Here is a 12,363-nt window from a genome sequence, read left to right as displayed (position 1 = left end):
ATGTCAGGAATTGTGAAAAACTGAGTTTAAATGTATTTGGCTAAGGTGTATGTAAACTTCCGACTTCAACTGTGTGTGTGTGTGTGTATATATATATCAATAATATCTATTAGGACTCACATAACACCCATTAACAAATAGGGACAAGTGCTGATGAATTAACCAACATTTTGGTAAAATTATTTGCATTTCGTTCTGTTTTTATCGGTAAGCTCAATACACCCATGGCACAGTTTCTCCAGATATAAATTAGATCCAGCCTGAACTGTGCGATTCAGTAGGGAGTTGTAGTTTCCAACAGGCCAATATTCTACATAGTTTAGCACATAACACATTGTAATTAACTACAATGACCATAATCCGTTGCGCATCTACTTGTCCAGTCTGTGTTTATTTTAAACCTGCTACTATTGAAGAGGGAAGAGCGCCCGATCATGAGGGGATATAGAGAGCAGCTGTTTCTTCGCGAGGTATTTCTACCTGAAAATACATGATCTAAGTGACTGATAGTTGGTATTCAGCAGTCATAAAAGTATGTCTTATTTACATTGAAGAACAACAACAAATAGTGGTTTTGTCAGACAGCAGCTCTATAGAGATCAGATGGTGACTCAGACAGCAGCTCTATAGAGAGCAGATGATGACACAGACAGCAGCTCTATAGAGAGCAGATGATGACACAGACAGCAGCTCTATAGAGATCAGATGATGACTCAGACAGCAGCTCTATAGAGATCAGATGGTGACTCAGACAGCAGCTCTATAGAGATCAGATGATGACACAGACAGCAGCTCTATAGAGAGCAGATGATGACTCAGACAGCAGCTCTGTAGAGATCAGATGATGACTCAGACAGCAGCTCTGTAGAGATCAGATGATGACTCAGACAGCAGCTCTGTAGAGATCAGATGATGACTCAGACAGCAGCTCTGTAGAGATCAGATGGTGACTCAGACAGCAGCTCTATAGAGAGCAGATGATGACACAGACAGCAGCTCTATAGAGAGCAGATGATGACACAGACAGCAGCTCTATAGAGATCAGATGATGACTCAGACAGCAGCTCTATAGAGATCAGATGGTGACTCAGACAGCAGCTCTATAGAGAGCAGATGATGACACAGACAGCAGCTCTGTAGAGAGCAGATGATGACACAGACAGCAGCTCTGTAGAGATCAGATGATGACTCAGACAGCAGCTCTGTAGAGATCAGATGAGGACTCAGACAGCAGCTCTGTAGAGATCAGATGAGGCCTCAGACAGCAGCTCTGTAGAGATCAGATGGTGACTCAGACAGCAGCTCTATAGAGATCAGATGATGACTCAGACAGCAGCTCTATAGAGATCAGATGAGGACTCAGACAGCAGCTCTATAGAGATCAGATGAGGACTCAGACAGCAGCTCTGTAGAGATCAGATGATGACTCAGACAGCAGCTCTATAGAGATCAGATGATGACACAGACAGCAGCTCTATAGAGATCAGATGGTGACTCAGACAGCAGCTCTATAGAGAGGAGATGGTGACTTGGAATTAAATAATAAAGTCATCAAATAAAACTAATGTAATATACACAACACTGAAATATTTAATTAAAGTGAATAAATTAATGTTAATTAAGCAATACGGTCCAAGGGGCTGTTGTATATAACCAATATACCACGGCTAAGGGCTGTTCTTACGTACGACGCAACACGGTAAGCATTTAATGTTTCAAAAATAAATAAATAACCAAAACCAAAAACCGTGGTTATAAAAAATTAAAAATAAACTGAAGCGAAAGCACTAATCGCTCAGCACTAGTACAGACAGACACTGGCAATGACAAGAGGACACCCCAGATTCTGCAGAGGAAGTGAAATTCACTCAGATCTGAAAAGTACTCTTTGTCAACTTCCCATTGATCTATACCTGAGAAGGTCCCCCCAGCTCACGATGGATGGCAGACCATAAGCCCTAAACCCATTCCAGACAGACAGATGCATCAATAACTCATCATAACACGTAGCAGACAGCTGCAAAATAGACCTACGATCAAGCCTAGAGGCAGTGCACAGATATTGTTTAAAAACCGTATTAAAGATTCAAACTTTGGCCAAATATCAATAGTCATAAAACTTTCTGTTGCTATGGACAATACCACACACATCTGTCTGTAAAGGATGTACACACACACACACACACACACACACACACACACACACACACACACACACACACACACACACACACACACACACACACACACTAATGCCCCCCTCCCCACCTCTCTCCTCTCCAGGGTGAGGGTGTATACTAAAACTGATGGGAAGGTGTGTATTCACCCCAAGTCAGTGAATGCTGAGGAGACCCAGTTTAACTACACATGGCTCATCTATCACCTCAAGATGAGGACCAGCAGTGTGAGTATACAGTACAGCATACAGTACAGCATGTATACAGTATACATACAGCATACAGTACAGCATACATACAGCATACAGTACAGCATACAGTACAGCATACATACAGCATACAGTATACATACAGCATACAGTACAGTATACATACAGTATACATACAGCATACAGTACAGCATACAGTACAGTATACATACGGCATACAGTACAGCATACATACAGTATACATACGGCATACAGTACAGCATACATACAGTATACATACAGTATACATATAGCATACAGTACAGCATACAGTACAGCATACAGTACAGCATACAGTACAGCATACATACGGCATACAGTACAGTATACATACAGTATACATATAGCATACTGTGACGGCCCTGCATTTGTCTGAACCGTCTCAGTGCTTCTCCTTCCAATAGGGCGCTTCCCCTTTGAATCAATATTTTCTCTGGTAGGCACAACCTACCTGGCACCCCTACGAACAACAACCTCAAGTTAAAACTGTTACATAGAAAATGGCACCCCGGATGGGACCTCTTTCAACATTTTGAGAAATAACCAAAGCAAATCTTTTTGTGCGGATTGTGTGTTATTTAAAACAATGGATTAAACTCAAGCAGATGTGCTCATCCATATCATACCTGTCAATGGGAATACACAGGGTCATTCTGACCCTCGAGCTGACAATACAAATAATAATGTGAATGGAGATAATGGAGTTGATTTGGGCCAGAGCCCTGGGAATCTGAATGCTCGGTCTGGACCACAGGCCACAGGAAGTCTAACTAGTTACTCACTTATTGACATGGACCTGTGTGGAAGTACTGAGCTAGCCCTCCCTCTGACACCCAACCTTCCTCCATTATTCTGGTTTATCTCCAGAGGTTGTAGTCTTACAACTTCAAGGTGACATCCTTGATATTCGTCGGACTCAACAACATCTCCAAAATCTCGCATGTCTCACCACTACTTCCTGGGCTGACTTTGAGGCCAACTTTTCATATGCATTTCTGTCTGAGGACTACATAGGTGAGCTGGCAGACAGAGTCAGGAATCGAGTGCAAAGAGAGAGAACGAGTATCCGTGACTGCATACGGTTACCACTCCCTGTGCAGACGGTGGAAACCTGGCATTAAAGAGTAAGAGGTCATTAAGTTGATCTTGAAGAACATCCAACCCTCTACTAGCCAGTCAACTCAGAGAAAGAGTCACCACTGTCGATGGACTGGTTCGCCTGGGACAGCAGTTCGAGAAGGACAGAGAATGCCAACAGCAATATGAACAGAGAAAGAGTCACCACTGTCGATGGACTGGTTCGCTTGGGACAGCAGTTCCAGAAGGACAGAGAATGCCAACAGCAACATGAACAGAGAACGAAACAGACACCCAAACAGTTACCCAAGCCAGACCATCAACAACAGCCAGAGTCTCCAGCCAAGACCCCTCCCATGTTCTGTTGGAGATGTAGCAAAAAGGGACATTCTTCAGCTACATGTCCAAATCAGTATCAAGTAAACCCTTCCAGAAACCACAAATCACAACAGGCCAACACACCAAACTCCCTTCGCAGGAACGACCATCCTACTCTGGGTGCTTTGACCAAAGCTGAAACCCTAAGAGTCACTGCCTACGCCCCCCCCGCCGACATCCCCTTCCTTTCAGTTAATACCGCACCAACTGGTGTTACCCCTGTCCATACAGGCTGTGAGAAGAGCTCAGCTGGAACAGCCAGAGAAGTTAAGGCTGCAGAATAGTGCTGATGTATTTACTTCAAAGCTGGGAAGCACCGGGCTCCTGAAGCACAAAATATTCCTTACACAGGAAGTGCCGATCAAGCAGAAGCCATATTGTTTGTCCCCAGCGAAGCTAATCATCCAAAAGGGACTCATTAATGATATGTTGATATAATTGAACGTTCCTCCTCTCCCTGGACTGCTCCTATTGTCCTCATCCCCAAAAAAGACTGGTGGTCTTAGATTTTGTGTGGACTATAGGAAGACCAACAATGTCTCCCAGACTGATGCCTATCCTCTTCCCACCATCCAAGAGATCCTGGAGTCATTGTCTGGCGCTGTTGTGTTCACTACCCTTGACCTCAATAGTGGCTATTGGCAGGTTGAGATGGACCAGGAAAGCAAGGACAAGACTGCTTTTGTGCTGAGGGCCTGTTTTCCTTTTAAAGTGATGCCTTTTGGATTAAAGAATGCACCTGCCACTTTCCAAAGACTGATGGAGATTGCGTTAGCTGAGCTCAAAGGGAAGATCTGTTTCATCTACCTGGACAATATAATTATCTACTCCCAGACCAGGGAACAACACTTTCAAGACCTTCAAGCAGTGTTGGATAATCTAAGAGAAGCTGGTCTGACATTCAACATGAAGAAGAGCAACTTCTGCCAAACCTCCCTGAAATTCCTTGGCCATATTGTGTCTTTTGACGGCATTCATGTGGATCCTGAAAAGACCAAGGCTGTAGAAGACTTCCCTGTGCCAACCACCCACAAGGCCCTTCAACGGTTACTTGGGATGGCTGGATGGTACCATCGGTTTGTGTTAAACTTCTCCCAGGTGGCAGAACCACTCAACGCATTGAAGCGAAAAGGAGTGAAATTCCGATGGACGGCAGAGTGCCAGACATCCTTTGAAACCCTGAAACGACACCATGTCAACACCTCCCATTTTGGGTCATCCTAACTTTGACTGCCCTTTTGTTGTTTATACTGATGCAAGTGATGTTGTACTTGGTGCTGTCCTAGTCCAACAGACTGGACTTGGCATTGAAGAAGTGCTAGCGTTCGCCAGTCGGACATTGAATGGAGCAGAACAGAACTACTCCACAAACGAGCAAGAGTGCCTTGCAGTTGTCTGGGATTTGGAAAAGTGGAGGTACTACCTGGAGGGAAGACACTTCACTGTGGTCACTGACCATTCCTCCCTTTGTGTGGGTGTTCAAGACCAACAAACCAAGCACCAGACTCATCAGATGGGCTCTACGGTTGCAAAAGTTCACCTTTGAAGTAGAATACAGGAAAGGAAAATACAACACTGTTCCAGATGCCTTATCCAGAGCTCCTGCTGGTGGTAATGGTGGCCCTCATCTTACATGTGCTACTGTTCTGTCTAGCAGTCGAGACTCACCCAAAACTGACTTTCCCATCTCTGATGAGACCATTTGGAAAGCCCAACAGGATGATCCAGAAGTACATCTAGAAAAGATGGTCAATCCTACCACAAAGCTGACCATCATTGAATACAAAGTATACTGAGTTGTACAACTACCTCACAGAACACTACCAAATGTACAAACCTGAACCTTTACGCCTTCAACTGCTGCAACATTTCCATGAAGACCCGTTAGCTGGTCATTTGAGCAGGTTCAAAACCTACAAGCGGTTGCAAGCATTACTGTACTGGCCACATCTGAGCATGGATGTGAAGTCACACATCTGAAACAGTCAGGTTTGTCAAATGTACAAACCAGAAGGTAGAAAACCTGCTGGCAAGTTGCAGCAAACGGTGGTTACCCGACCTTGGGAAATGTTAGGAGTGGATTTGATGGGTCCATTTCCTAGAAGCTCCAATCAGAATGTGTACATGCTTGTTTTTGTTGATTACTATTCCAAGTGGGTGGAGCTCTTTGCCCTTTGTCAGGCCACCGCGAAGGCTGTATAACTTTATCAAGAAAGAGATCCTGACTCGCTGGGGAGTGCCTGATTACATCCTGTCTGACCGAGGTTCCAAATTTGTCTCTGATCTCTTTGAGGAGACCTGCGAAAGAAGTTGACCACGGCCTATCACCCACAGACCAACCTCACTGAGAGAGTTAATCAAACCTTGAAGACAATGGTTTCTTCATATGTAGGGACCCAGCACAAACACTGGGACAAGCACCTTCACGAGTTTCGATTTGCCCTGAATTCTGCTGTGCAAGAGTCCACTGGAGTCACCCCTGCAGAGCTGAACCTGAGTCGCCCCCCTCTGAGGACCCTTGGATATGGTGCTACAGCCCCAGCAGGTTACTCCAGACTCAGCCTGCTATGACCAGGTAGTCCATCTCCACGACTTGAGAGCTCTTGTCTCAAAGAACATGATCCAGGCCCGACTCAAGCAGAAGGGAAATTATGATAAAAAGAGACGAGACATGCAGTTCCAGGTTAGTGATCGGGTGTGGCTTCGCTCTCATCCTTACTTGAAAGCTGAACAATTCTTCTCGGCCAAGCTCGCTCCTAAATGGCAAGGACCATATAGGATTGTGGAGCAGATGGGCCCTTTGAACTACCGAGTGGTGAAAGAGGACACAGGTGAAGATATGCGCGTTGTCCATGTCTCACGCCTTAAGGCCTGTTACCCCTCGGCTGAGGAATTGGAGGAGATTGAACGCCACAAGGTCCTGGATATCTTTGAAGAGGAAAGTGATGAGAATACTTTTCTCTGATTCCTAGACCCAGAAGTCTCACGCCTTAAGGCCTGTTACCCCTCAGCTGAGGAGCTTGAGCGCCACAAAGTCATGAATATTTTTGTAGAGGAAAGTGATAAAGACTTTTCTCGGTTTCCCAGACCAAGATGTGCCTTCCAGGGCAATGGTTGGCTTTTTCCAGGAGAGGGGGTGTATGACAGCCCTGAATTTGTCTGAACCGTCTCAATGCTTCTCTTTCCAATAGGACGTTTCCCCTTTAATGCCCTATTAAATAGCCAGCATCAGCTGCTCAAAAGTGGGGTTGTCATGGTGGTGCGAATGAGGATGTGTTCAACCCTCAGTTCCGAAGCTTCTTCACTCCGTTTGTTTTGTTGTATTTAAAAGTGTGCTTTGTAGCCTTGTCTCAAGTTTAACCAGGATCGGATCCACTAATTTCTTCCTTTGGACTACACATCTCATTTGGTCTCCGTTGTTTTGTCGTGACCTTATTTCATTTGTATGAGTGTGATTTATACCGTGTTGATTTGTGGTCAGTTGTAGTTGAAGACAACTAAGATTTGATAGTGTTTATGGTTGTATGTTAAAAGAGTTTTTGATATTTTGATTGTATGATTGAGACTGGGTTTACGCTACACTTTTATGAACGGACAAACATTGCGTGATTAAGGTCACTTGAGTTCACTGAACTTTTTACTGGGCTGGACTCTTTTAGGCCTGAGGCACGGGACTTTTCTGGAGGAACCAGAGCTCATTGTTTGTTATATTATTGTGTGTGTGTGATCATTTATATTGGTAATACAACCCATGCAAAATAAGTTGTTTTGAAGTTATTTCCAATGTTTTAAGGGTTTATGAAAAGTGAATTTCCAGACTGACTTTTACATGAGTCCTTTGTGTTGGTGTGGACTTGGCGGACCAGAAGGGACTCATTCCCTCCCAAACCAAAAGGAGAAATCTATTTTCTCTGGTAGGCACAACCTACCTGGCACCCCAACAAACAATAATCACAAGACAAAACTGTTACAATACATACAGCATGCATACACAGTACAGCATACATACACAGTACAGCATGCATACACAGTACAGCATACATACACAGTACAGCATGCATACATACAACGATGTTGCACCATTTGCCACAAATGAACCTTACAGAGATGGTTCACTCGAAAATCACAGTTTGTCAGTACTTTTTTTCCTATTGCAAATTAGTATCAATCTTTTGATTCATGCATGTTCCTGATTCATGTAGTAGGATACTCACACCAGAGGGTGAGGGATAGGTAATACATCCTGATTCATATAGTAGGATACTCACACCAGAGGGTGAGGGATAGGTAATACATCCTGATTCATGTAGTAGGATACTCACACCAGAGGGTGAGGGATAGGTAATACATCCTGATTCATGTAGTAGGATACTCACACCAGAGGGTGAGGGATAGGTAATACATCCTGATTCATGTAGTAGCATACTCACACCAGAGGGTGAGGGATAGGTAATACATCCTGATTCATGTAGTAGGATACTCACACCAGAGGGTGAGGGATAGGTAATACATCCTGATTCATGTAGTAGGATACTCACACCAGAGGGTGAGGGATATGTAATACATCCTGATTCATGTAGTAGGATACTCACACCAGAGGGTGAGGGATAGGTAATACATCCTGATTCATGTAGTAGGATACTCACACCAGAGGGTGAGGGATAGGTAATACATCCTGATTCATGTAGTAGGATACTCACACCAGAGGGTGAGGGATAGGTAATACATCCTGATTCATGTAGTAGGATACACACACCAGAGGGTGAGGGATAGGTAATACATCCTGATTCATGTAGTAGGATACTCACACCAGAGGGTGAGGGATAGGTAATACATCCTGATTCATGTAGTAGGATACTCACACCAGAGGGTGAGGGATAGGTAATACATCCTGATTCATGTAATAGGATACTCACACCAGAGGGTGAGGGATAGGTAATACATCCTGATTCATGTAGTAGGATACACACACCAGAGGGTGAGGGATAGGTAATACATCCTGATTCATATAGTAGGATACACACACCAGAGGGTGAGGGATAGGTAATACATCCTGATTCATGTAGTAGGATACTCACACCAGAGGGTGAGAGATAGGTAATACATCCTGATTCATGTAGTAGGATACACACACCAGAGGGTGAGATAGGTAATACATCCTGATTCATGTAGTAGGATACTCACACCAGAGGGTGAGGGATAGGTAATACATCCTGATTCATGTAGTAGGATACACACACCAGAGGGTGAGAGATAGGTAATACATCCTGATTCATGTAGTAGGATACACACACCAGAGGGTGAGGGATAGGTAATACATCCTGATTCATGTAGTAGGATACTCACACCAGAGGGTGAGGGATAGGTAATACATCCTGATTCATGTAGTAGGATACACACACCAGAGGGTGAGGGATAGGTAATACATCCTGATTCATGTAGTAGGATACTCACACCAGAGGGTGAGGGATAGGTAATACATTCATGTAGTAGGATACTCACACCAGAGGGTGAGGGATAGGTAATACATCCTGATTCATGTAGTAGGATACTCACACCAGAGGGTGAGGGATAGGTAATACATCCTGATTCATGTAGTAGGATACTCACACCAGAGGGTGAGGGATAGGTAATACATCCTGATTCATGTAGTAGGATACTCACACCAGAGGGTGAGAGAGAGGTAATACATCCTGATTCATGTAGTAGGATACACACACCAGAGGGTGAGATAGGTAATACATCCTGATTCATGTAGTAGGATACTCACACCAGAGGGTGAGGGATAGGTAATACATCCTGATTCATATAGTAGGATACACACACCAGAGGGTGAGGGATAGGTAATACATCCTGATTCATATAGTAGGATACTCACACCAGAGGGTGAGAGATAGGTAATACATCCTGATTCATGTAGTAGGATACTCACACCAGAGGGTGAGGGATAGGTAATACATCCTGATTCATGTAGTAGGATACTCACACCAGAGGGTGAGGGATAGGTAATACATCCTGATTCATGTAGTAGGATACACACACCAGAGGGTGAGGGATAGGTAATACATCCTGATTCATGTAGTAGGATACACACACCAGAGGGTGAGGGATAGGTAATACATCCTGATTCATGTAGTAGGATACACACCAGAGGGTGAGGGATAGGTAATACATCCTGATTCATGTAGTAGGATACTCACACCAGAGGGTGAGGGATAGGTAATACATCCTGATTCATGTAGTAGGATACTCACACCAGAGGGTGAGAGATAGGTAATACATCCTGATTCATGTAGTAGGATACACACACCAGAGGGTGAGATAGGTAATACATCCTGATTCATGTAGTAGGATACTCACACCAGAGGGTGAGGGATAGGTAATACATCCTGATTCATGTAGTAGGATACTCACACCAGAGGGTGAGGGATAGGTAATACATCCTGATTCATGTAGTAGGATACTCACACCAGAGGGTGAGGGATAGGTAATACATCCTGATTCATGTAGTAGGATACTCACACCAGAGGGTGAGGGATAGGTAATACATCCTGATTCATGTAGTAGGATACTCACACCAGAGGGTGAGGGATAGGTAATACATCCTGATTCATGTAGTAGGATACTCACACCAGAGGGTGAGGGATAGGTAATACATCCTGATTCATGTAGTAGGATACACACACCAGAGGGTGAGGGATAGGTAATACATCCTGATTCATGTAGTAGGATACTCACACCAGAGGGTGAGGGATAGGTAATACATCCTGATTCATGTAGTAGGATACACACACCAGAGGGTGAGGGATAGGTAATACATCCTGATTCATGTAGTAGGATACTCACACCAGAGGGTGAGGGATAGGTAATACATTCATGTAGTAGGATACTCACACCAGAGGGTGAGGGATAGGTAATACATCCTGATTCATGTAGTAGGATACTCACACCAGAGGGTGAGGGATAGGTAATACATCCTGATTCATATAGTAGGATACTCACACCAGAGGGTGAGGGATAGGTAATACATCCTGATTCATGTAGTAGGATACTCACACCAGAGGGTGAGGGATAGGTAATACATCCTGATTCATGTAGTAGGATACTCACACCAGAGGGTGAGGGATAGGTAATACATCCTGATTCATGTAGTAGGATACTCACACCAGAGGGTGAGATAGGTAATACATCCTGATTCATGTAGTAGGATACTCACACCAGAGGGTGAGGGATAGGTAATACATCCTGATTCATGTAGTAGGATACTCACACCAGAGGGTGAGATAGGTAATACATCCTGATTCATGTAGTAGGATACTCACACCAGAGGGTGAGGGATAGGTAATACATCCTGATTCATGTAGTAGGATACTCACACCAGAGAGTGAGATATGTAATACATCCTGATTCATGTAGTAGGATACTCACACCAGAGGGTGAGGGATAGGTAATACATCCTGATTCATGTAGTAGGATACACACACCAGAGGGTGAGGGATAGGTAATACATCCTGATTCATGTAGTAGGATACTCACACCAGAGGGTGAGGGATATGTAATACATCCTGATTCATGTAGTAGGATACTCACACCAGAGGGTGAGGGATAGGTAATACATCCTGATTCATGTAGTAGGATACTCACACCAGAGGGTGAGGGATAGGTAATACATCCTGATTCATGTAGTAGGATACACACACCAGAGGGTGAGGGATAGGTAATACATCCTGATTCATGTAATAGGATACTCACACCAGAGGGTGAGGGATAGGTAATACATCCTGATTCATATAGTAGGATACACACACCAGAGGGTGAGGGATAGGTAATACATCCTGATTCATGTAGTAGGATACTCACACCAGAGGGTGAGAGATAGGTAATACATCCTGATTCATGTAGTAGGATACTCACACCAGAGGGTGAGGGATAGGTAATACATCCTGATTCATGTAGTAGGATACTCACACCAGAGGGTGAGGGATAGGTAATACATCCTGATTCATGTAGTAGGATACTCACACCAGAGGGTGAGGGATAGGTAATACATCCTGATTCATGTAGTAGGATACTCACACCAGAGGGTGAGGGATATGTAATACATCCTGATTCATGTAGTAGGATACTCACACCAGAGGGTGAGGGATAGGTAATACATCCTGATTCATGTAGTAGGATACTCACACCAGAGGGTGAGAGATAGGTAATACATCCTGATTCATGTAGTAGGATACTCACACCAGAGGGTGAGAGATAGGTAATACATCCTGATTCATGTAGTAGGATACACACACCAGAGGGTGAGATAGGTAATACATCCTGATTCATGTAGTAGGATACTCACACCAGAGGGTGAGGGATAGGTAATACATCCTGATTCATGTAGTAGGATACTCACACCAGAGGGTGAGATAGGTAATACATCCTGATTCATGTAGTAGGATACACACACCAGAGGGTGAGGGATAGGTAATACATCCTGA

The 12,363-nt window shown here is 44.1% G+C and overlaps 1 protein-coding gene across 1 annotated transcript in view; it reads left to right on the top strand.

Moving 5' to 3' along the window:
- Nucleotides 1-12,363, top strand: part of dhx36 (DEAH (Asp-Glu-Ala-His) box polypeptide 36) — a 72,977-nt gene that overhangs the window by 48,264 nt on the left and 12,350 nt on the right. Inside the window, exon 23 of the mRNA XM_038960979.1 lies at nt 2,284-2,404. Coding sequence (XP_038816907.1) covers nt 2,284-2,404 — 121 coding nt within the window. The remainder of the gene's footprint in view (nt 1-2,283; nt 2,405-12,363) is intronic.

The sequence above is a fragment of the Salvelinus namaycush genome, chromosome 23 (genome assembly GCF_016432855.1).
Source record: "Salvelinus namaycush isolate Seneca chromosome 23, SaNama_1.0, whole genome shotgun sequence".
Classification (NCBI taxonomy): Eukaryota; Metazoa; Chordata; class Actinopteri; order Salmoniformes; family Salmonidae; genus Salvelinus; species Salvelinus namaycush.
The sequence above is the reverse complement of the archived record's forward strand: the minus strand, read 5'-3'. Positions and strand labels throughout refer to the sequence as shown.